The 26,196-nt window shown below is 46.4% G+C and overlaps 1 protein-coding gene across 3 annotated transcripts in view; it reads right to left on the bottom strand.

Annotated features, from left to right (window-relative positions):
- Nucleotides 1–233: 233 nt before the first annotated feature.
- Nucleotides 234–26,196, bottom strand: part of PPP2R2D (protein phosphatase 2 regulatory subunit Bdelta) — a 54,866-nt gene continuing 28,903 nt past the window's right edge. The window contains exons 2-10 of one of the 3 annotated variants that reach the window (XM_049854732.1): nt 24,299–24,417; nt 24,049–24,146; nt 17,458–17,623; nt 16,962–17,074; nt 13,478–13,655; nt 8,951–9,115; nt 6,969–7,138; nt 6,803–6,894; nt 234–1,961 (exon numbers count right to left, since the gene is read on the bottom strand). In XM_049854732.1, the coding sequence (XP_049710689.1) occupies nt 1,682–1,961; nt 6,803–6,894; nt 6,969–7,138; nt 8,951–9,115; nt 13,478–13,655; nt 16,962–17,074; nt 17,458–17,623; nt 24,049–24,146; nt 24,299–24,344 (1,308 nt within the window). In that variant the 5' untranslated portion in view covers nt 24,345–24,417 and the 3' untranslated portion in view covers nt 234–1,681. The remainder of the gene's footprint in view (nt 1,962–6,802; nt 6,895–6,968; nt 7,139–8,950; nt 9,116–13,477; nt 13,656–16,961; nt 17,075–17,457; nt 17,624–24,048; nt 24,147–24,298; nt 24,418–26,196) is intronic. The other 2 variants (XM_049854731.1, XM_049854733.1) reach the window with 2 other exon arrangements.

Genomic DNA, 26,196 nt, shown 5'->3' with positions numbered 1-26,196 from the left:
CCCCTAAGGAAACGTGGGCTCCGAGATGCACACACACAAGCCGTGCGGTGCTGCCTGGAGCCTTCGACCCCCGGGCCTTGCCCCGCAGGGACTCCAGATCAGTTGAGGCCCCAGGGCATGTGTGCACCCTGACCCGCAAAGGAGGGGACCTGGAGCCACCTGTTTTTTTTACTGAGAAATACGTCCTAAAAGAAAGGCAGAAAAAGCTGTCCAAATACACAGTGCACATCCAGTTAAACATTTAAAATTTATTCAACTTTCTGGCCAAAATAGTTGAACAAATATATACAATCCCATTTTACTAGAACTATTTTTTGTTATTTTGTGAAGGACCAGGGCTGATGCTTAAATAATTCCATTCCATACCCCAAAACCTGTAACCTGTGTCACAACTGATACATAATAGAATGCCTTTTAAATGAAAATAAATGTCCTTTTCGAGTCTCAATTTTCTAGCTTCATGTGGGTCTTCTATCAACATTAGTCAGGGCAGTGGGGAGCGTTTTGTCCTGGCCCTGCAATGTGCAAGCCCCTCCCCCTCCCTGGAGGCCCACCAGCGTGACGGGGATGCCATCACTCAGCACCATGACACTGCTGTAATTTTGGGTATCAGAGATTTCACTTTTAAAATCAACCACCAAGGTACTGGTGGCACCCCACAGCTCTAACTGCTGGACTTGGCTGGTAGCTACGCAATACGGAATTCTGCGTGCATGTAATTTTAGCAACACTTAAAAAGTCTAGTTTCCCTCCAAAGTACTTTTTAAAAAGAAAGCATGAGAGCACTCCGTTGCAGTGAACCTGCGCACACTGCAGACCGGGTGTTAACTCAGAGCAGCAGTTCTGTTTTCATCTCTCGCAACTTTCTTGTTCAGAGGCGGCCCCTGTGAAGGCTTTACCTTCCCTGGTGTATCAAATATACTACTTCTGCAGAGATGAAGTCACGGCAGTTTTGGGGCAGAGGCATTTAAAATTTGAAATACTCCACATATTTCACCATTTTGCCAATTAAGAATGAAGTTTTCCAAATTGTCCCAGAGAATAACTCTGCATAATTTCATCATATGCAGTGGAAGCAAACAGAGGCGTTACTTGTGTTTGGATTTAAAAATGCTCTCTGCAGTTGGCTGTTTTTATTAAGTGGCCACTCAGGGTGTGACAGCAGGTACAGCATGTGAGCAGGTGTGTGACCGCCGCTGTCACCCACCCAGGCCTGAACCTCAGGTCAGGGTAAACCCGTGTGAACTCAGAGGCCGGAAGACACAGCCTGTGGACAGACGGCACACCATGTGTGCTCGAAGGCCTGAATGTGATGGCGGAGAGAGGGAGGAGGAGGAGAGAAAAAGAAATATTTGACAACTTTTCTCCTGAACGTTAGCTTTTGGGTCTATAAACTGGAAAGACAGGCACGGACGTAAATAAATACGTTTATTTTGAACGATGGCCTTTATTGAGCACTGTCCCTTAGTTCTGCCTCGAGTGGGTTTCCTCTGGGCAACACTGCGTCACCTCACTGAAGACAGAACTGTGGGCGGAGCCCCGGGCCCTGCTCTCCTCGCCCACAGAGGGAAGAGTAGGTGCATCACTGTCCCGTCCGGAACGGAGGGGAAACAGCGCCTTTTCTCTGGCAGAAAGCAGCGGCTGACTAGGAAGATGGGCCATGGTCCTCCAACGAGGCTCGCTAGTTGATTTTGTCCTGGAATATGTACAAGTTATTGGTGGCGGCTACAGCAATAACGTTCTCCACGGGGTGCCAAGCGGTGTGAAGAATCTTCTTGTTGAAGTCCAGACTGTCAACACTAATCTCATCTTTCTTTCTCTTGCCACCTGTACACACCTTCCGAGGCTTTAGGACAGCTCGAGGTTTGCTGTTCTCTCGTGACGCTTCCAGTGTAATATCCCTCCGTGTGTTCCTATCAAACATCCTAAAGAAGTTGTTGTAGGATCCAGTCATAATAGCACTGTTCAAAACAAGAGAAAAGAGTGACATTTCTCTAAGTGACGAAGAATTCAAGCCACAAGTATTCAAATCCTACACTTCCCATGGTGCTGTACCCAGAGTATCGAACTCCCAGAGCGGGTCGTTTTTCATCCCTCCGCCACTGGTGGCGCAGTGGTTAAGAGCTCAGGCTGCTAACCAAAAGGTCGGCAGTTTGAACCCACCAGATGGTTCCTGGAAACCCTATGGGCAGTTCTACTCTCTCCTATAGTGTCACTATGAGTCGGAATCGACTCGACGGCAATGGGTTTTGTTTTATTCACTGTACAGCAAAAGTATTTTTGGCAATGACGAATGAAAACAAATAACGTGTCAGAAGAAAAACGCTTTGAAAATCTTGTCTTGAATCCACACACACAAAATCATGTCGGTAAAAGGAAGTACCACAGCACAGGAAGGGGAAAGACAAGGCATTCATCCTTTTAACAACATCAGTGCACTTCTGAAAAAAGGAACCTACATGACACTGTCACCTGACTGGCTGCCGCCAGCCGCACCCCACGCCCTCCCAACATTGTCACCATGCTGACAGGTATGGGATAGCATCCTTGTGGCTTTAATTTGCTGATTACTAATAAGGACGAGCACTGTTGAAATCTGTTTGTTTTTCTATTTCTATTCATTCATGTTCATGGTGTTTGCTATTTTTTAGTGGTTTTCTGCCATTTTCTTAGTTGTTTGTAATTCTTTACAGATGCTGGAAACTTACCCCTTTTTAAATTACGTTTACTTATGTGGGTTTGACTTTCATGCTTTATTTCAATATAAATAAGTAAAAAATTCTTAACGTGGTTGAACTCAACATTTCTCTTCATTCTTGGGGATTTTTATGCCCTGTTTAGCCAACCCTTCACTTTCATAAAGATGCTCTCCCATCAGGTCTTCTGGTCTTTAAACACCAGTTTAAGTATGGTGTGAGAGATGGCCAATTTCTGCCCCACGCCCCTCCCCCAGATGACTCAACATGGGTTTGCAGCCGACATCTCCTCAGCTCTAACCACATCTTCACTCACTGTTCTGTCTTGTCTCAGGCCCTTTCTCCAGTTGCTTTCCTTCTCCTGGAAATATATCCCTCAGCGGTTCCTTTCAGGAGCTTCCTGTTCATGGCACATTCTGTTTTTGGCCTTAAAAGACTTTTATCACACCCCCATTCTCAAATTTGAGGCCGAAAGCCACTTTCTCTTAGCAAGATGAAGACACCATTATACTGTGTCTGGCTTCCCTGTTGCTGCCAAGAAGCCTACACTCGGTCTACATGCACGTTCTCCGGAGACCACTTGTCTTCTCTCCTCTGGCTACCTGAAGACCTTCCCATTGCCTGTGGCGCCTGCAGTGTCAGTACGGTGTGCATGGTGGGTCTTGCTTCCTGACCCCATGTCTCAGTCTTCCATCAGATGTGGGCATTCCCAGGCATTGCTGTTGTTAGGTGCCGTCGAGTTGGTTCCGACTCATAGTGACACCATGCACGACAGAATGAAACACTGCCTGGTCCTGCACCACCCTTACAATCATTGTTATGCTTGAGCCCACTGTGTCAGTACATACGTCTCGTTGAGGGTCTTCTTTTCCACTGACCCTGGACTTTACCAAGCATGATGTCCTTTAGGGACTGATCCCTTCTGCCAACATGTCCAAAGTATGTGAGACTTAGTCTCGCATCCTTGCTTCTAAGGAGCATTCTGGTTGTACTTCTTTCAAGACAGATTTGTTTGTTCTTTTGACAGTCTATGATATATTCAATATTCTTCACCAACACCAGAACTCAAAGGCATCAATTCTCCTTCGGTCTTTTTTATTCACTGTCCAGCTTTCACATGCATATGAACTGACTTAAACACCATGGCTTGGGTTAGGCCCACCTTAGTCCTCAAAGTGACATCTTTGCTTTTTAACACTTAGAGGTCTTTCGCAGAAGATTTGCCAAACACGATGCATCGTTTGATTTCTTGGCTGGTGTTTCCATGGTATTGACTGTAGATCCAAGTAAAATGAAATCCTTGACATCTTCAAATTTTTCTCTATTTATCACAATGTTGGTTACTGGCTCAGTTGTGAGGATTTTTATGTTGAGGTGTAATCCATACTGAAGGCTATAGTCTTTGATCTTCATCACTAACTGCTTCAAGTCCTCTTCACTTTCATCAAGCAAGGTTGTGTCATCTGCATAACTCAGGTCATTAAGGAGTCTTCCTCCAGTCCTGATGCCCTGTTCTTCTTCATATAGTCCAGCTTCTCAGATTATTTGTTCAGCATACAGATTGAATAGGCATGGTGAAAGGATACAACTCTGACGCACACCTTTCCTGCCTTTAAACCATGAAGTATCCCCTTGTTCTGTTCAAACGACTGCCTCTTGATCCCAGGCATTACCACTGTTGGAGCTGCTGTCTAGTCAGCCCCCAACTCATGACGACCCCACGTACAATGGGATCGATCATACTGTTGTGATTCGTACGGTTTTCATCAGCTGATTTTCAGAAGTAGGTCTCCAGGCCTTTCTTCCAGGTCTTAGTCTGGAAGTTCCACTAAAAACTGCTCAGCATCACAGCAACAAGCCTCCAGTGAGATGGGTGGTGGGTATGCATGAGGTGCACTGACCTGGAATGGAACCTTGGTCTCTCGCGTGGAAGGTGAGAATTCTACCCCTGTCCCCATACTTTAAATACTACTTTTTTCCCCACAATTCTCTACTTCTGGATTATTTCTCTCCACGGGGATGCACATTATATCCCACCCCATCCTCCATGTTCCTTGACCTTTTCTCTTTCCCATCTCTGGCTTCCTGGGCTGCATTCTGATAATTTCTTCTGCTCTCTCTTCCACCTCAGTATTTCAGGATCTCTTCAGCTACACTAGGCTCCCCTGCTAAAGCCACACTGTAATGTTAAACTGTTGTACTTTCAGTTCTCTCAGTTCTGTGGCTTTTCCACATCTCTGAGGTCATTTTTAATGGTCTGTGGTTCCCTGCTCAGGTTTTTGGTTCCTTCACTTAACCTGTAAAAATTTCACGCATTCCTACTTCATATACCGTAACTTATGATCTTGATATCTAATATTCTTGCTAGTCTGCTCATGGCAGCTTTTTCTACACATGCTTGGTAATGGGCAACTGAGCCCATCTGGAAGTCCTGGTGCCAGGTGTGCTGTGAGAAAAAATCCCCACGGCCAAACGCCAAGTGTGTTCTGGCTGGTGTGGCAGGAACCCAGGCCGGAGGTTGCTCTTTGCCTGTGTTTGCAGTGAGTGACGAGGAGAGAGATGTCTCCCTGTGGACAGAGGGTGGGCGGGTCTGCTCTCACTATGACCAAGTGCCATATGAGTCAGCTGCTACACAAACCCTACTGCCTACAGAGCACCTACCTGGGCCGCTCCATGACACCCCGTGTGGCTTGGGAAGCAGAGGCCAGCGTCTTGCTGTACCATGGTTACAGGAAGTAAAGTCCTCTGTCTCTACCCAGGCCTGGGGACACCTTTGTTCTTCCAGCTGCTCACAGCACTGCCCACCTGGAGGTGCCTCTTGTCCCAGCAAACACAAGCACAGGCTCCTGCTTAGAACCTCAGGGGCTGCATCTCCCCAATCCAAGGCCTCGGACAGACACATTTTCCTCTGTGTGCTTTCTCAGAAGCCAGAGTCCCAGGGACGATGCCTCCTGCCCCATCATGCAAGGCAGCAGGTGCCTGGTGTGTGCCACTGCCCTGGGTGGCCCAGGGCTCCCAGGCTCGTGTACCACTCCGTCCTTGTGGCCTCTCCACTTGTGGCCACTGTGAACTCCCCTCACTTACTGGTGAGCTCAGCTCTGCCCAGAGGAGACGTGCATGTATCTGCCAGCAGCAGGTGTCCTCTGTCCACGTGAACTCTGGACGAGGGCACCGCTGCCACATGGCTCCAAGTTCTAGTTAACCACGGTGCAAGATAATCTCCCTTCCACAGTCTCTAACTCTCAGCAGCACTAGCAGTCTTACCACCTTTAAAAAATGCCCACAAGATAAAGCACCACGGCATCAAGAACTATCATGCCAGAAACTAAGCCTAGCACCCGAGGCCGGCCCCACCCCGTCTCCATGGCTGGCAGCCAGAAAACTGAGGACCTTCTTCTCTTTCCTTCCAAACCAGAGAAACACTGAAATATGGCCACTCCAAATAAACAGTAACTTCCCTGTTTCTCCCTTCTCCCTTATGCTGGGCATAATAAAAAATAATAATAAAATCACTTGGCAAGCATTTTACAAACAGCCAACACATCCCTCATAGCATGCTCCTGTCTAAACGCAGGACGTACAGGTAAGGAGAGACGTTTCTTCAGACACCTCAACGCTGTCATCGCACACACACACATACAAACACGAGGCTTGGAAATGACCATCTATCAGTATCGGTCCCTGCATCTCTGGACCATCCAGCCTCCTCCCTCTTGCCCTGCCCCTCTGACACGACATGGAGGTCTCTGCGGATCCCTGCAGGAGACAGGCAAGCTACTCTGGGTGACAGCTCCTGACTGGGCGCACCTCACCTGTCAGTGCAGAAACAGGCAGACCCTGGGTGACTGGTCCTGACTGTGCGCACCTCACCTGTCAGTGCAGGAAACAGGCAGACCCTGGGTGACTGCACCTGAGTGCGTGCACCTCACCTGTCAGTGCAGGAAAAAGGCAAACTCTGGGTGACTGCTCCTGACTGCGTGCACCTCATCTGTCAGTGCAAGGAACAGGCAGACGCTGGGTGACTGCTCCTGACTGCACGCACCTCACCTGTCAGTGCAGGGAACAGGCAGACGCTGGGTGACTGCTCCTGACTGCGCGCACCTCACCTGTCAGAGCCGTTCCAGCAGCATTCAAACTTGTCAAAGATGCAGTCATTCTCATACAGAGAACAAAGCTTGCTTCGGAGATATTCGTGAACCTTTAAAAAATTACATGCAAGGTTAGAAAAGACTAAACACAAGACGCCACGCAGCCCCCAGCGTCCAGCCTTACCTGGTACGTCTCCACAGGCCTGTTCTCCATGTTGAGGTCCCACACCTTCACGGACAAGTAGTCTCTGGTCATCATGTAGCGGCCGCTGTGACTGAAGTTCACGTCCGAGATGGAGGAGATGATTTCTGAGAAGAAGGACCGACTGCTGGGGTCTTCGGGCTCTTCAAAAACTGAAAAACAAAATGAGACATTTTCAGCTTCTGTAACAGTCATAGAACTCATTTAATATCCAAGGAGGATCTGGACTTTCACAGAGACCCTGGGACACTGGTAAACTACCTGTACCAAAGAGGGAACACTGGTGACTTAAAAAACCGTTTGCTGACAGTCTTCTATTTCCATAGTTTGGAGTTTTAGACAAGACGTTCTAGCTCCGTGGCTATTGACAAAGGGCAGGCAGCAGAAACACAGATCCCCAAAGCTCACTGATTCTGCATCGGTGTCTCCACAGGGGGGCCTGACAGGTTCCCCACGGTGTTCTGAGGAGGCCCCTGGTCAAGATCCTCAGCTCTAACCAGACACGGTCACCACGCTCATGTCTCATGTCCTAAGCGCACCTAGGCCCAGATCAGCGGGGTCCTGCCCCAGCCATGGGTCTAATCAGACACGGCTACCACACATATGCTGCATGTCCTAGGAGCGCCCAGGTCAGCCGTTAAGACGGTAGTGGCAACGTGATGATGCAGGCTGGGCGCTCTTGGGCCCCAGGAAACGGGCAGGGGTTAGTGGGTCAATAGGAAAGACTGCCAGCTCCACCTGGGAAAGCTGTGATCCTGACTCAACACCTGGATGGTCCCACCTGTCAAGCCAGTCAGGAAAAAGGAGTTCTGTCTGTCTTACCAATAGTAATGATCTTCTGTAACACAACCCAAGTGCTGTTAAGAAAAATTCTAGATGCCTCCTGGGCAGAGAAGGCCTCTTCCTCCCTTGCCTTCTCAACAGTAACTGGCCCAGGCTGTGCCTGCACCCATTACGGAGGTGCCCCATGGGCCACTGGGTCCCTGACACCATGACACATCTGCCGCCTAGGGATCTTCAGCTGAGGAGACGTGCACTTCCTTTCAAGCAGCCTTAGCTTTCTTTAAATGCAAGAACCTGTATGTTTGTTTGCCTCTGTGTTTGAAGCTATTTTTGAAGCAAGCCATTACAAGCACTCACTCAAATCAAGTACTTTGCTGACAATGAAGCTACTCTGCTACCTGAAGTTTATTCAAGGGTGTTGAATGACATAGGCCAGAGAAAGACTTATTCTTCACTGCACGGACTATACAAGGAGTACAGAATTTTTAAAAACACACTTCAATCTCAAAAAAAAAAAAAGACAAGGCACAAGCTTGAGCGCTGGCTACACGCTCCTGTCCGTGAGCTCCGGACACACCCTGGGACACTGACCACACCGCGTGGCGTCCACCCCATTGGCACTCATGCGTCTGCTCTCTCAGGCAGGACAGCTGTGCCTGGGGTGCTGCAGGGACATCTCCAGGCTCAGGCTACAGAGGCCACCACAGACAGACTAGAGGCTTCTATGAAGTCGTGCCAGTCTCGTCCGTCTTTGAAAAAAAAAAAAGGAAGCCTTTCCTCACCTGGAAGGGCTGACCGAACCCAGGGCTCCATGGATTGAAAGCCCAATCTCTCACCTCAGGGCACAGCTCACTGCACAGAGCTCACTGCTCTGAAAGCTGGGCACTCACAGGTGGGCCGTGTCCTGGCAGCCTCAGCCCAGGGCCCAATGCACAAAGGCAGAGGTCACCAAGGCTCTTCGTCAGAACCTGATGAAGGTGGAAGGACCCACCCACTACAACCTGAGTCTACAGAGGTGGACACACAGGAGCCAGGACAGCTGCTCTCCTTGTGAGCAAGGGCCATACCTGGTCACAGATCAATGCAGGCCCTCTCACAGGAAGAAGACTGCAGTCTCCGGAGCAGCTCAGGGCCTAGAAAGCCGGGACTCCACGAGCTACAGGGGCACCACCAGCACTTACACTTGGAGTGTCTGTCACACAGGGCTGAGGAGCGCATGTCACACAAGCGGATGGTGCCTTTGCTGCTGCTGTAAACAAAGACGTTGCACTGGTGCGGGTGGAACCCGGCTGCCGTGATCACCTCCGTCAGCTCCTCCATGTTAGCAGGCTTGATGTCCACGATGTCTGGGTGTGTCGTTAAGGCAAAAAGGACTGGCTTTGTAATCAGTGCACATTCAATCAAGAAGCAGACGTGAGATAATCCACGCACGTGAGGTTTAAGAGGCAAGAGGTCAAGCTTTAAATCTCTCCGATGCGGATTACACATACCGTATTCCAGACGAGTATCCAGTACGGGATTTACAATGAAGCATTAATGAGATCGCAGTAACTGGCTGACTGGGGCGCCAGAACCAGAGAGAACACACACCGCTCTGATCTTACTGCTACGACTACGCTCTACGAGAACCTCACTCACTGACTCCAATGCTGCTAATGTGTGAGAAAAGCAAGCACTCGCCGCCAAAAGCCCCTACTCCAATCCATGAATAATTACAAACACAAGAATACCTCAAGTTCCAAACGACTCTGCTTTCTCAGTTCTCTGACATCAAGAGCCTGTCTCAGTGGTCAGGACAGTGTCAGCCCAGCAGGTTGCCTCACAAAACGCTGGGTACTAACCTTAGATCTTTACTTCTAAGACAGGCTATTTTCAACCACTGCTCACACAAACCACCCCCAGCCTCTCCCCCAAAACAAAACAATAAACAATGCCCCTAAAGCCCAAGAGAAAACTACATAAAGAAACTACTCACTAGAGAAACAAGAATGGGCAGAAGCCCACTTTGGCCAAGTTGGAAGTGTAGGGACCAGATGCCTCCCCCCTGAAACAACTAAAAACCAGACACACTCTACAGGACTAGGGCGCAGGCCACTGGACACCAGACGGTGAGTGACCCTGAGGAGACAGGACATATGAGGTGAGCCCTACAACTGCCCCAGCGTGGGCGCTGTGCAGACTCAGGGAGCCCAGAGCCCGGAGGTCTCCCTGAGTTGAGGGATGGGTAGAGCTGGGAGGGAACAGTGAGGCTGCCACCCATGGGGCAGGGACCCCCCCAGGGAGAGCCAGCAGAGCACTCAATGGCGATGGCTCATGAGGAAACGGCAAGGCTGAGACTGGAAATCACAGACATCAGTGCTCTCAGAGGAGACCACCACCAGCACAGCTGGTGTGACTGCCATCTGAGCCGCACACTCACCTGGTAAGACCAGGGGTCTGCACCCGGATGGCTGGTGTGAAGAGGGCTGTGAATGTCTGGTGGAGCGCCCTGGAAGGACATGCTGCCCAGCATGGTATGAGGAAGTCAAGCTGAGTGAGACTGCCAGGGCTTGTACAGCACTGACCCGCACCAAGAGAATAATGGGTCAAGGGGCCTTCATCATCCAGGGCTGACTGCCTCACCCAAAGGGACCCCTTGGACAGCGACATCCATTTTCTCTCCATTCCTTGGCCACTGATGTATATAGTTGAAGAGCTCGTAATCTCTCACTAGACTAACAAACCCGAACCAAACCCGTTGCTGTCCATCACGACTCATAGTGACTCTACGGGACAGAGCAGAACTGCCCCATAAGGTTTCCCAGGAGCGGCTGGTGGATTTGAACTGCCGACCTTTCGGTTAGCAGCTAAGCTCTTAACCACTGCACCACCAGGGCTCCTCACTAGACTACAGTCATCCCACAAGGTTCCTTCCTCTAATCCCAGTGTTGCCTTCCTTTCCACCCTTCCCTGAATATGCACTTCACAGCACCGGGAGGGTAGCACCTATGAAAAGACACTCAACTGCACCAGAAATACGAGAAATGGAAAGGCAGCCCTGAGACCCCACCTCACAACCAGCGGACTGTCCGAATCACGTCTGACAACGTCATGCTGACAAGGCAGATGTCCCACTGTCCTCACAGCAGTCAGCGGATGGGAGAAGGGAAGTGGCGGGGCAGAGGTTATGGTCATGTTTCTTCAACTGGCTGACGAGAAGGGCATCCTACATGTTGCTAAAGATTCTTTTCTATCTACTGTGTTGAAATAATTAAAGACACTACATTATTCAAAAGGGCGGGCCTGCCTTTCTACGTGTGGCCAGTGGTGCCGAGAGGCTGACCCAGAACGCCTCGCCCACGATGGGGATGGAGGACGGACTCAAGCAGCATTATCATCTACAGAGCAGGGAGTGGCCACAGGACAAGAGGCCCTGACAGGAGGGGCTGTGCAGAGGGCAACCAGGTCCCATCTCCACATGTAAATGGACAAAAGGTATTTAAAAGTTTTGATACATCAAAGTGTGTTTCATAATCCAGGTTATAGGAAGGTCACTTGAGGCATGATCACAGGGGCAAAAGATTAAAACAAAAAAGGCAACAAAAGATACAACTGCATGAGAAAACCCTTGATGTATCAGAGTTCTCACCAGTCATTAGGCAAAAAAAGAGCATCCCAGCAGGGAAAAGAAAATGACTATGGACGGTAAAAAGCAACTCACAAAAATGGACATTAATGAAAAGATATTCTAATTCTGCAATAATCAAAAAAATGAAAAATGGTCTCATTTTTAGCCTCATAAATCTGGGAAGTTTTTCTGAGAGACGCAGTGCTCTGCTGAAAACAAGCACTCACAGCCTGCCTGAGAGATCAGTGGCCCACCAGACAGAAGCCACCAACCCCAGAATACGGATCAAAACGTTAACTGTACACCCTTCAATCCAACCCGAGTTCTTGGGGTTTATTCCAACATGTGTGCACAAAGACTTGTATGCATGTCCTTCACTGGAGCTGTGCTTACCCACAGGGATAAACTGGCAACAAAGTAACTCCATATAGTAGTAATTAAAATAACAAAACCTGTGTGAAATAGCTTATGTGGTTACAAAGTGAACAACTGATAGGAGGATGCCACTATACACTAATGAAAACCAGACTGATAATCGGGGCTCCTTCCACCTAGCAGGCCTTGTGCAAAGAGGTCTGCATCCAGCGCCTCACTGAATCTTTACAGTGCCTCCCGGGCCCATTACAATGAATGAGGAAAAAGGCTCAGAGACCTAGGATCCTGCCAAGGTCACGGGGCTCAGGTCCCACGAGTGCCACACACTCTGCTGCCACTGTGCAGACGGTGAGCCTGCTTACATAACCAGGGCAGAAGAGGACGCATCATACTGGTAGTAAGGGTTTCCTTCGGGGTGGAATTAAGGAGGGGAAGTTTTCCTTTCTCTGTATTATCTGAGTTTTGCTTAAAATGGTTACATATTATCAGAAAGGATAACTACAAAACAGAGGCCTAGGAGATTACAGAGAAAACGGGTCATGGGTATAAACCACTTCAATTGGGAAGCTTTTCAAAGTCAAGGGAAAAAGAGAACTGTCACAGCCAGAAGCAGGTCAGCCCAGCAGCACAGATTCTCCCAAAAGCAATCACAGCCTAGAACTCACCAAGACTGGACTTCTTTCAGCTATCAACAGCTACACAGAGGATGGAAATAAATAAATGAAGTGACCAAATCAAGTAAAGGGACTCCAAATAATCAAAATTTAGTGTGAAATGCTAGAATTTGAAGAAGCCATACACACTTCATTTCCTGAGATTTTATGTGACTAATGGAAAGGAAAAGTACCTGCCCAGTCCTCACCAGATCTCACCACATGGTTAATTCATCTAATTCCAAAATATGGGAAAATCTGGCTGAAGCTACTTGATATGCACATATCATAGGGCTCTTTTATTTTCTGGACAAGTCAATTAAAAAAAAAAAATCTGTGATCAGCCAGTCATATTCAGATTCCTATCTTAAAAATGATACCACTATCTTAAAACGTTAAAAATGATGAAATTTTCCTTGACCGTTCCTTAAATGTATCATCTTCTAAAACACGGTTTCCCCAACATCAGTCACTTTCCAGGTTGGGAAATAATGCTCCATTCTAATCTAAGCCAGTATTTTCTGTTAGGTATTAACAAATCAAGAAACAAACACACAAACATGCCCATGCTGAATTTTCAAATATATACTATTTCAATGGCCCAAGCGGCCAATGGAGGCTCTGGACTTCAGAGTGTCCCATTACACAGAGACCTTTTCCAAAGGCATAAAGAAGTTTGTGTTTCTAGTGATCGACACTTTAAATTGCAGAGAACTTATATCACCAGCCGTCATGTAGCAGACAGGAGCCCTGGTGGCACAGTGGTTAAACGCTCGGCTGCTAACCAAAACGACAGCACTTTGAACCTACTAGCTGCTCCACAGGAGAAACATGTGGCAGGCTGCATCCATAAAGATTACAGCCTTGGAAACCCCATGGAGTTGTACTCTGTCCCACAGGGTTGCTGAAGTCGGAATCAACTTGACAGCAGTGGGTTTAGTTTGGTTATCATGTAGTAAAACCACATTTAAAAGAAGAGAATCTGACATGCAGGAGTGTAATGCAAAGGAAAATTAACCATCAGAAAAACAACCCTAAGAAAAACGCCAAGATACCCATCTGACGAAGGATACTAAAACTTCTATCAGTGATTTCTAAATGCCACAGATTAATTCTCAGGTCATCTGCAGAAAGATACGTTTCATGATCACTATTTACTGAAATGGAATTTATATGATATGTGTGAGCATTTGCAAAAATTCGTCGAGGACTTGCTTCTACCATAAGGTCCATGGGCTTCAATATGGGGACCTAGAAATGGAAGGAAATAGGAATTCAAAACAAAGACCAGAACAGCATAAAAAGAGAACACTCACAGTAGATAACAAAAAGGAACACATCTGTTTTCACAGTTCAGTGACAGCTCTCTATAGGCAATACCCATAGTAACCAGGTGGCAGGGTTGTGAAAAGGCTACAAAGGGTGATACTCTCTCTGGGCTGGGTGCCTCCCCCAGCTCCCATGGCTGAAGCTGACACTATCTTGTTGAGGACAGATGAGCTGGCACCCAGACCACCTGCTCCCCGTGGGCCACACTCAGGCCCGAGACAGCAAAGTCTTTCAGGGCTTCGGCCCAGCCTCCTCCCTTTCTCCTCTCAGCCTGACGGCCTCAAAGAGTGAGGGCCAGGCAAGTTCCAGGGACCACCAACATCCTAGCTTCCATCACGGGTGGGCTGCTTCTCAACAGGACACAATGGAACCTTGGGGAGGGCAGTGACAGGAAGAGTGCACAGGAGGGACCCCGTATGCTGACACTGCTCCATGAACTGCTCTGGGTGCTGGCTGTGTGGGTGTGTTCAGTCAGAAAATTCAGAGCTGTTCACTTACCTGGCACACGCACGTTTTTGCCTGTGTATTACACTTCAATAAAAGGGTATGCAAAGTAAAAGGCAAAAGCCCCACATCTTCGTACAAGTGCGTGGTCAGGGACCGCGCCATCTAGCCTGGAATGTACAAGCCAGAGAGGAGCCAGGGGGACAGGGGAGGGCAAGGAAGGCACACTGGCCAGAGAGTACCCCAGGACCAGAGAATACAGCATAAGGTTGAAAAAGAAAACAAATAATTAATGATATGTGCTTTTCAAGTCATTTTTGTAACTGGAAACCAAAGGGGATCCCTAAGGAGGCCAGGAGGAAATCTCTCTCCTTCTCTGGTCAAAATTCTGTAAAAATGAACTTGAAAAATATATATAAAAACACTTGCCTCACTTTAAAGCCAGGTACATGCTGACGGTGGAGGCCTGCCCTCTCTACGGAAGATACGTCAGTGTTATCGTGTATCATGTACAGGGCTGAAAACACAGACACCGTAACCCTCTAACAAGCCCAGTTAACCAGAAAATATGACAAAGGTATTGCTTAGGATAAAAAGATTCTTTTAATGAAATTCCCTTTCTGGCATTAAAGTAATTTCAAAGAAACACAGAACAATTAAAAAAAAAAAAAAAAATTCTGACTCCTACCCAGTTAAATGCAGACAAATCACAGAACGTCAAACTTTCTGAGAGGTAAGAACCCCAAACAGACCTGAACACACACTGAGAAGCCAACAGTGCAGAGCCCCGGTCTGTGACCGCTCGTCCCACTAGTCACAAAAACAGCAGATGATGGTAACTACCCTTCCCCTACATGTCACTGTGGCCACCGACAAGACTGGTCTTGCTGAAGCTCAATCTCTAAAAGTAGCCTTGAGTCAAAGTCAAGGTCAGGCCTAATGGGACCTATCATTTTCCCAGAACAGACGCCTAAGGGCTGTGATGTGTGAAGTGGGTCTGGTGAGGAGAAATTTGGGTTCTGTTTCCACTGAAGCCCAGAGGAGAGCTGGGAGAGAGGGGTACACCCGGATGGGGAGGCGGTGGTGAGAGTGGAGGGGAGGGGGCGGGCTGGAGCAGGACAGGGTGCACCCAGGGTCTTGGCCACTCCAACACTCCTCTGTGGTCAAGTTAGTTCACCTGTGGTAACCAGCAAGCTGATGTCATTGTCACAGCAACTGATCTCAAAACTTTATCACTAATGCAAGGATACTAACACAGCAGCACGTAGCCTGTTAGGATTCACCAGGGATTTGGGTCAAAACTTCTCGATTCAAAAATGATGGTTCTGTAAGCTGATCTGAGCACACGACATGGCCTCTCAGCATTAATCAGCCCACCAGGGGAACAGTGGCGGTGTCTATCTGAGAGGTCTTGTGAGGACCCAGGGCCGTCCTGCAGGTGATGGTGTCTACCTGAGAGGTCTCACGAGGACCCAGTCCATCCTGCACCTCTCCTCTGGAACAAGAACCCTGTGATGACCCACTGTTTATGTAATTCCTGTAAGGCTGCCTTGGCTGCCAGGCGGGTGGCTCCATCTTGTGTACCAATATCCCAGCACCTGGCACACTGCCCAACATGGAAAGTGCCCAAGAAATGCTATTCAAACAGCCCAGTGCTCTCCAAGCCCAGTGAGTTCCTAGTATTCGCTGTTGTAGGGGCATGTGTTAGCAAAGAGTTAAAACACAGCCCCTTCTCTGTAGGACCCCTAACTACTCATTCAGAGTATGTTCACTAACCAGGTCTTCACTTGATAAACAATATTTCAAGAGGGCTTTTTAACCTCATAAAAAAATGAATGAACCTACAATTTTCAAACATACTAGCAACATTCCTTTGGGATAAGGCACTTTGTTGGAGGGACTGCCTCCCAACAGAGACATGGTGCTTTGCGGCTGCAGTGTGTACCTCCTGGGGTCCCTGGTGTCCATGGTGTGACTCCATGTGTACCTCCCGGGGTCCCCAGTGCCCGTGGGTGTGACTCCATGTGCACCTCTTGGGGTCCCTGGTGCCTGTGGTGTGACTCACGTGTCTCTGGCCTCCTCACACTTGATCTAACTCAAGAATCCATCAACTGTGGACACCACTAAGACAGGACACCAAGGTTTTAAGCTGTACCCAATTTTAACATAAAGCTTCAACTTAAAACATTAAAAAGCCTAGGTATTAGAACTGACGGAATGTGTTCACTTCCTACTGCACTCGGGAGAACTAAAACGGGAGTGGAGAATTGAACAATGAAAGAAAGTGGGAAGACAGGCGCAGAGAAGAACACGCCCAAGAACCCTGAGCATCAGAGCTTCTCCTAGCTAACGCAGTGGGAATGAATTCGAAACCATCACGAGTGTACTGTGGTAGTCCGTGGCTATGTCACCCAGGGATATGTTCTGAATTCCTTTTGGACTAAAACTGTGCCCATGTAGTACTCTGAACCTTCAGAGTGGAAGGTAGCCGATACACTGAGAAATATTTCTGTGGTGGAATTAAATCTGAGTTTTTTCCTTATTACCACTATTTTCTGAGGGGGATGTGTGGCTTTCAGCTTCTGTGAAAATATGAGGAGTCCCAGTTTTTAACAAAGGTACATAAAAGCGATCACTATTACTGCAAATGACTTCCATCAGTGAAGAAAGCAGATCTCACAGGGCTGCCACGTAACAATATTCTCTACACAGCTGCTTACGCGTTACTTGTTCTGATTAATCTGTGAAAAGTACTGGACATTTGAAAGAAAAGGCAACGTATACCCGTAGTGCTGTAATTCTAAATGGGTCTCGGAGTCGTCCATCTTCGTCTTTCAAGTTATAACCTTCTGCTCTTTTATCCCGTTCACTTATTTTCCATAATTTAATAGTTTTATCTGAAAATAAAAACCCCATTCTCCATATTAAAAGAAAAACCATAACACGACTACTATTAATTGAGTATTATATTAGAAAGCCTCATGGCTCTATTGATTTATAAGCTAGGGGTCTGTGAGCATTCACGTTTGCAGTCACGGACAAACACTGTATCCTGTGCAACAGAAAGAGGCAGAGCTGAGCGACACGGTGGGGTGCTTTGCTTCCGTGCACTCTCTGAAATTTCAACCCAACTATCACTTGCTACCAAGCTGATAATTTACCCTCCCCCCAAAGTTTAAGGCCAAAATAACTTCTAGAATGAGTTAAAATGAAAAGGAATCCATACACAGAAAATTAAAAACAAAACCCTCGTCAAAGAGACACTTAAAAATGTTCTTACCATTCGTAGAGAGTAGAAAATGAGCAGCATTCTGTTGTGGCAACCACCTAATTTTGTTAATTTTTTCCTCAATTTCTAGACTTTTCAAATAGTCAAACTCTGGTTCATGACTCTGAAAGGTGCTGTAAACATTGTACTCGCCCCTAGAGTGAGGGCGGCTCTTACTCTGCAAGGAAACAGGACAACTGTCTTAGTGAACAACGCAGCGAGAGAATTTTACTACCACCTATCTGAATATCAAATGACCACAGGCATTTTTAAAAGTTAACAAAATTCTGGACCAAAAAACCTTCAAGCACCTGAAACTCAGAATTAATTCACTTGGAAAGAGGAGATGAAGACCGTCCCCCAAGCCTCCCCTTCCTCTTCGAGGCAACCATCTGAGCAGGCTGTGTGTGGGCTGCTCGTGAGTGAAGCCCTGAGAGGCTGGGAAGCAGCACTCATGGCGCAGATGCTCCTTGGCAGAGAAACTGAATGAACTAGAGCTCCACACGTGAGCACGGACATGCCCGACAACGCTGTGGAGGAAGGCAAGCTGTACAAAGATGCCCTAATGTAATACCTCTCACATAAGTTTTCAATACACACAAAACAATTCCATATATTACAAGTAGAACAACATGCCTGGGAAGACATACACCCTCTTCAAAACAATGATCGACTTTGGGAAGACAGATAGGAAGATAAGATGGGGGGCAGTGGAAGGATAGGAGTGGGAGGGCACAAAGGTGCTTCCTCTGGCTCCCCTGGGTCTCATTTCCTTTTGTAACGGAAGGAAACCTGGTGGTGGGTTCGGGGGTATATTTATATTAATCCTGGAATCTTCCGTAGGCCCGAAATTCAATTTTATATGAAATATTCAATATTTCATAGTCAAAAAGGACACGGGTATTTTGCTTAATTCTTCCTCTGTAACCAAGATCTAAAATCTTACATTTTTTACACTTTAGCGTATGTACCAAAGAAATAAATCCTCTTATCTAGATAGGTACTTTTTATATTTCTGAGATGAGATCATATAATATTCCAAAAAACGACATTAGTTTCCCCACTTTATTGAATATTTATGTATTCTATGTTCCTCGAAAGCACGCATTTATCAGCAAGAGCTTGGCAATCTTTCCATTACATGGGTTTTCAGGAGGGTGTGTGGTAGGTGGTTCATGCTATTTACACTGTCCACGAGAAAGCATAACTCATCCATACATACTTCTAACTCAGACGAAGTGAGAAAAAAGTGAATATTTTGAATAGAGTCTGTAGAATCAAGCAGTCACATGTCTAAAGAGGCTCATTGACAGAGAAGGTGACATCGATCCACACAGAAGAGCAGGGCACAGAGACAAACGGCCCAGGCTGAGGTCAGACAGCTGCCTGCACCTCCCAGGAAGGAGGGCGGATGGTGTGACACCACCCATGGAGGAGGCTGGCTACAGCTGTACGGGCTCTGAGAGGAGCTAGGGGCCAACACACAGCGGGCGGTGGGGGAGAGTGGACAGCACCTGGGAGACAGTGGTTTTGCTTCCAGACACGTTGATTTTCGCTGTAACGAGGTGAAATATTCAAATGAAAGTGATTCTGCAAAGGGGCTGGAGCTGCAGATGGCGAGGCCCAGCACACAGATGACTCACAGGGCTCTGTGACCCCAGTTCTGAGGGTGGGACGCACAAGGGCCATCCAGAAACCCCACTTCATCAGCTTTACACATGGAGCTCCCCTGCAGGACTGAATGTGGACAGAGAATTCTGCAGCTAACTTGAGAGTTGCACAGATGGCTAACCACTCTTCCCACCTCATCACCTCGGAGGTTCCCTTGACCTAACGCTGTACATCCTGTGCCGTCAATCTCATGGGGCCTCCCTGCTCCACCGAATCCAAGACGCACTTGTTCCCCACTCCGGACATGGCCCAGATCTTGGCACAGCTTCACATCCAACACTGCTGTACCGTAGCTGGCAGCGGTTTTCCCCTCTTGCTGGCACTGCCATAGCACCAAGGGCATCTTCAAGCTGATGACACAGTTGTCACCCAGCTCTGTCTTCTCTGCCGCCACCGCCATCTTTGCTCAAGCTACTTCAACAGCTGACAGTCACTGCTCACCTTACTAGTAATTTAGTGGCTATAAGCTGTATGCCCTGATCCACCCTAAAATAAAACTGACCAAACTCTAAGCTAAATGAACTCAAAGCATAAGATACTGCTTCAAAACCCCAAAACCAAACCCAGTGTCATCGAGTCGATTTCGACTCACAGCGACCCTACAGGACAGAGTAGAACTGCCCCATAGAGTGTCCAAGGAGCGCCTGGTGGATTCAAACTGCCGAACTCTTGGTTAGCAGCCGTAGCTCTTAACCACCATGCCACCAGGGTTTCCAGATACTGCTCAGAAGCTAGATATTCTGCATGAGAAGCAGGTGGAACATTAAAGTCCCTCTGTGTTACCCAAAATGTGGAGAAAAAGATGAAAAAAAAAATAAGTTGCTGGGAGTTTATGAAGTTGCAGTTACCCAGGCTCATCAAACATGAACACCTTCAAGGACTTCTCCTATACAATTCTGTCACTTGATATTCAGCAAGGTGAACGTTCAGTGTGACGGGCCCTACAGCTCTAAAATACCTAATCATTTCCTAACAGGATGCTTGACTTTTATCATAGGCAATTTCACAATTGAAGCTAGTATTTTTTACAACCCACTAAAATGAAGAAAAATTGCATTTTCTTCCCTAACAACCATGAGGAAGTATGACAGGTATCTTCCACAAGGGTATCTTTAAGACAGCTGTGACTCTACTCGGTTAAACCATCTTCCTGCTAAAGTAACATTTAAACGCTTCTGTTGAAAAGGTAAAGTCACACAGTTCTCAAATGGCACTGTGTGATAGTCTACATCTGTGATAGTCTACATCTGAAATAAGAATGCAAAATTATAAACTTGTCATATTACTGGTGAGGATTTTAAATGATTAATGATAATATACAATATTCACAAAAGAATTTCCATCTCAAATCAGAGAAATCACAATTTTAAAAAATCTTTAATTTACATGGACACAATTAAAATGAGGGCCGCACAGGTACACTCTGATAATGGGATCTGTTAGCGCCCATAAATCTCCTCCCGTTTGGCCAAGCAACCTGCCCCTGGCACAGGCGACCCAAGAATCGCCTCCCACAGACTCTCCCAGGGGGCAGCAGTGACTATAGCACAGAAGAGCTTGAATCCTGGATGGACGGGAACAAAGGCCCTGGAGCCTCCACAGCCAAGTTCTACCACACAAATCTGCACAAGAATTTGGGGATAAAAGTAACTGTCCACTCCTCTGCTGGGGAGCAGAGAGACAGGAAGGACCAGTGGCCTTCCTTATGAATGTGCAAGGGAAAAGGCAAGACAAGTGCTTTCCAGAAAGCCCAGGCCTGGGCACAGTGTGTTCTGGCAGGAATACTGCATAACAGAAAATTACCTCACTTCCTTCCTCACCCTCATTCAGAATGCTGGTGAGGGCCGCCAGGCACAAAAAGGCAGTTGGCAAAGCCTGGTTCTTTTCCCACTCTCCTCTCCCCCTCAAAACCCAGAAATGACCCCAAAGCCAGTGCTTATGAGCAAAGCCCATCTGTGAGCACCAGCAAGGCCTCTGGTCTGCAGACCCCTACCCATCACTGCCCTCAGAAGAGAGCGGAGCTAGTGTGCTCACCCCTTAGGAGAAAGGGAGAGGACTTCCCCCTGACCTTGCCCTTTCCTGCTTCAGTCTTTAAGCTGCAGACCTTCTCCCCTGCTGAGGGACCAGGCGCAGAAAGCTACCACCAGACAACCCACCCGCAGAGGCAGCAAGGCCCCCAGAGGCCAGCCAGGAGACACCCTGGTAGGCCCTTGGCCATCTCCGAAGCACCTGGGATAAAACTGTCCTGACAGGCTGACCAGGACAAGTTTTTTTTTTTTTTTTAATAATTTTTATTGAGCTTTAAGTGAACGTTTACAAACCAAGTCAGTCTGTCACGTATAAGCTTATATACGCCTTACTCCATACTCCCACTTACTCCCCCTCAATGAGTCAGCCCTTCTGGTCTCTCCTTTCATAACAATTTTGCCAGTTTCTAACCCTCTCTACCCTCCCATCTCCCCTCCAGACAGGAGATGCCAAAACAGTCTCAAGTGTCCACCTGATACAGGTAGCTCACTCTTCATCAACATCTCTCTCCAACCCGTTGTCCAGTCCCTTCCATGTCTGATGAGTTGTCTTCGGGAATGGTTCCTGTCCTGGGCCAACAGAAAGTTTGGGGACCATGACCGCCAGGATTCCTCTAGTCTCAGTTAGACCATTAAGTCTGGTCTTTTTATGAGAATTTGGGGTCTACATCCCACTGATGTCCTGCTCCCTCAGGGGTTCTCTGTTGTGCTCCCTGTCAGGGCAGTCATCAGTTGTGGCCGGACACCATCTAGTTCTTCTGGCCTCAGGATGATGTAAGTCTCTGGTTGATGTGGCTCTTTCTGTCTCTTGGGCTCATAGTTGTTGTGTGACCTTGGTGTTCTTCATTCTCCTTTGATCCAGGTGGGTTGAGACCAATTGATGCATCTTAGATGGCCACTTGTTAGCATTTAAGACCCCAGATGCCACATTTCAAAGTAGGATGCAGAATGTTTTCATAATAGTATTATTTTGCCAATTGACTTAGAAGTCCCCTTAAGCCATAGTCCCCAAACCCCCGCCCTTGCTTCGCTGACCTTTGAAGCATTCAATTTATCCCAGAAACTTCTTTGCTTTTGGTCCAGTCCATTTGAGCTGACCTTCTGTGTATTGGTATTGTCCTTCCCTTCACCTAAAGTAGTTCTTATCTACTAACTAATCAGTAAAAAACCCTCATCCACCCTCCCTTCCTCCCCTCTCATAACCACAAAAGTATGTGTTCTTCTCAGTTTATACTATTTCTCAAGATCTTATAATAGTGGTCTTATACAATATTTGTCCTTTTGCCTCTAATTTCGCTCAGCATAATGCCTTCCAGGTTCCTCCATGTTATGAAATGTTTCACACATTCGTCACTGTTCTTTATCGATGCGTAGTATTCCATTGTGTGAATATACCACAATTTACTTAACCATTCATCTGTTGATGGACACCTTGGTTGCTTCCAGCTTTTTGCTATTGTAAACAGAGCTGCAGTAAACATGGGTGTGCATATACGTTTGTGTGAAGGCTCTTATTTCTCTAGGGTATATTCCGAGGAGTGGGATTTCTGTGTTGTATGGTAGTTCTATTTCTAACTGTTTACGATAACGCCAGATAGATTTCCAAAGTGGTTGTACCATTTTACATTCCCACCAGCAGCATATAAGAGTTCCAATCTCTCCACAGCCTCTCCAACATTTATTATTTTGTGTTTTTTGGATTAATGCCAGCCTTGCCGGAGTGAGATGGAATCTCATCGTGGTTTTAATTTGCATTTCTCTAATGGCTAATGATCGAGAGCATTTTCTCATGTATCTGTTAGCTGCCTGAATATCTTCTTTAGTGAAGTGTGTGTTCATATCCTTTGCTCACTTCTTGATTGGGTTGTTTGTCTTTTTGTGGTTGAGTTTTGACAGAATCATATAGATTTTAGAGATCAGGCGCTGGTCGGGGATGCCGTAGCTGAAATTCTTTCCCAGCCAGGACAAGCTTTTGTTGGAACAGTTATTAGAAGAGAAATGCAAACATTTCCCCACGTATTCCCTGCCTAACAGACCCAATCAAATTCAGTTTAACAAGGGAGAGATGGGGCCCATCACAGACTGCTACAACCTAAAAAAGCTAAATGTGGTGAATTATTCTAAAATTTGCTTTGGGACACTAACTTGATAAGAGAAATATCTCTTAAATACTAATGTTTTAGATAGGTTTTCACATTTTTCATTAATATTATGGCTGTGTCACACATGTACAGAGGAAAGGCCCAGACGGCCAAGGGCCTTCTGAAGCACGTCTGTTCTCCAGCTGAGGACCCAAGATGCCTGTCATTCTAAGATCAGGAAAAAGTATCACAGGATAGGTTTCCTCTGTCCGATTTTACACTTATACAATCATACCCCCAGTGGCTAAGTCACGGAATGAACACAGGTGGTGATCAATGGTTTAGTGACAACAATTTATGGAAATTTAGGTCCAAGTATTTTTCTTTCAACATTTATTTAAAACTTCAATAATATTCACTAGTCCTTGAAGTTATGAAGTAAAAAATTCTTATTAAAAAGATCTGGGCTTGTAACGTGATTTCCACAATCACTTTAAATAATCTCAGGATGAAAGCAAATAAATTCTTAACACCACCGCCTGGTATTCACTCGGCCCTGCGGAGATTCTCAGCCCTGCTCTGAAGATGAAGGCACTACAAGTGACAGACGGGGGGGCTCAAGAGCAAGACCGCCAGTGAGCGGGAGACACAGATCTTTCTGCTCACTCCTAGAAGGATTTCTGGAAGAAGATTCTATATGGTTAATGTCATATAACTAAATCTAAATGAAATTCAACACTGAGAAAGTGATCTTGCTTCCCTTCTTCTAAGTCACACGAGAAGGGTTAAACTGCCACCTGGTCTGGGGACTGTGAATTACTGACCTCTTGTTCTCGCTGAAAAATAACAACTCGGCCGCCCTTGTCTCCTGTTGCAAGAAGATCTCCAGAGTAGTTAAATTCGACAGTTGAAATGATGTCAGCTGTCAATAAAACAGAAGCAATTTAGAAGATGAAGATTTTGGGAGGAGTCATGATTATCAAAAATCAGTAAAAAAGTATCCAAAGAAAGACAAACACACACAAAACAGTCTCCGTAAGTAAAGCAACGTTTTCATGGCAAACTTGTAATTACCAAGCAGCCACTTCTTGGCTGTGGCGCCCAGAGCCCGCCAGCACATGTGGATTTGGAAGTTTTGCTTATATTGACCCAATGTCTGGTCCCCTGCTGCACCATGATTTATCTAGGCTGGGCTGTAATGATATAAGAATATTGGATAGAAATACAGAAAATTAATTTTCAAAAGGACACAAACAAAAACAAAAACTCTGGGCCCAGGAGAGTGATGCCTAACTTTAAAATGCATGCCTAATGCTAATTTTTAAAAATATATCTGATTGTTCCACCAACAGACCACCACTTGACCGTAGTTTGTTGTACTGTGGTGGTTTGTGTGTTGCCACGATGCTGGTGCTACCAGTATTTTAAGGACCAGGAGGGTCACCCATGGTGGACAGGTTTTAGCAGAGACTGGAGACTAAGACTGAGAAGAAGTACCTGGCAATCTATTTCTGAAAAAACTGGCCAGGGAAAACTTTACGAATAGCAGCAGTTATAAACAGCAGAACCCTGCCTGATACAGTGTTGAAGATGAGCCCCCCAGGTTGGAAGGCACTTAACACACAACTGGGGAAGAGCTGCCTCCTCAAGGTAGTATTGATCTTAATGACATGGATGGATTCAAGCTTTTGCTACTTTTATTTGCTGATGTGGCACCATTCAAAACGAGAAGAAACAGCTGCGAACATCTGTTAATAATTGGAACGTGGAATGTACGATGTATGAGTCAAAGAAGCTTGGAAGTTGTCAAAAATGAAACAGAACGCTTGAATATTGATACCCTATTTTTTTTAGGTGCTAGTGAGCTGAAATGGACTGGTATTGGCCATTTTGAATCAGACAATCACATGGTCTACTGTGCCGGGAATGACAAATCGAAGAGGAATTGGTGTCGCATTCATAATCAAAAAGAGCATGTTGAGATCATTCCTGAAGAACGACGCTATCAGTGATAGGATAATATCTATACATCCACAAGGAAGACCAGCTAATATGACTATTATTCAAATTTATGCACCAAACATTAACGTCAAAGATGAAGAAATTGAAGATTTTTACCAACTTCTGCAGTCTGAAATTGATCTAACACGCAATCAGGATGCACTGATAACTACTGGTGATTGGAACGTGCAAGTTGGAAACAGACAAGAAGGATCAGTAGTTTGGAAAATACGCCTTAGTGATAGAAATGACCCTGGTGGGCAAATGGTAGAATTTTCCAAGACCAAGGACTTCTTCCTTGCAGGTACCTTTTTTCAACAACATAAAAGGCGACCTCACCAGATGGAATACACTGTATCTGTGGAAAGTTATGACAGAGAAGCACAATCAGAACAAGGCCAGGGGAGGGTGGCAGAACAGACCATCAACTGCTCATATGCAAGTTCAAGTTGAAGCTGAAGAAAATTAAAAGAAGTCCATGAGAGCCAAAGTACAACCGTGAGTACACATCCTACCTGAATTTAGAGACCATCTCAAGAATAGATTTACCACACTGAGCACTAATGACTGAAGACCAGATGAGTTGGGGGATGACCTCAAGGACATTATACCTGAAGAATGCAAAAGGTCATTAAAAAGACAGGAAAGAAAAAAAAGCAAAATGGATGTCAGACACTCCGAAACTTGCTCTTGAACACAGAGTAGCTAAAGTGGAAGGAAGAAATGATGAAGTAAAAGAGCTGAATAGAAGATTTCAAAGTGAAGCTCGAGAAAACAAAGCATTACAACGAAATGTTCAAAAACCTGGAGACAGAAAACCAAAAGGGAAGAACACGTTTGACATTTCTCAAGCTGAAAGAACTGAAGAAAAAAATTCAAGCTTCAAGTGGCAACACCAAAGGATTCTATGGGCAAAAAATTGAACGAGGCAGGGAGCATCAAAAGAAGATAGAATGAGTACAGTCACTATA

This window comes from Elephas maximus, chromosome 16 (genome assembly GCF_024166365.1).
Source record: "Elephas maximus indicus isolate mEleMax1 chromosome 16, mEleMax1 primary haplotype, whole genome shotgun sequence".
NCBI classification, from domain to species: domain Eukaryota; kingdom Metazoa; phylum Chordata; class Mammalia; order Proboscidea; family Elephantidae; genus Elephas; species Elephas maximus.
The sequence above is the reverse complement of the archived record's forward strand: the minus strand, read 5'-3'. Positions and strand labels throughout refer to the sequence as shown.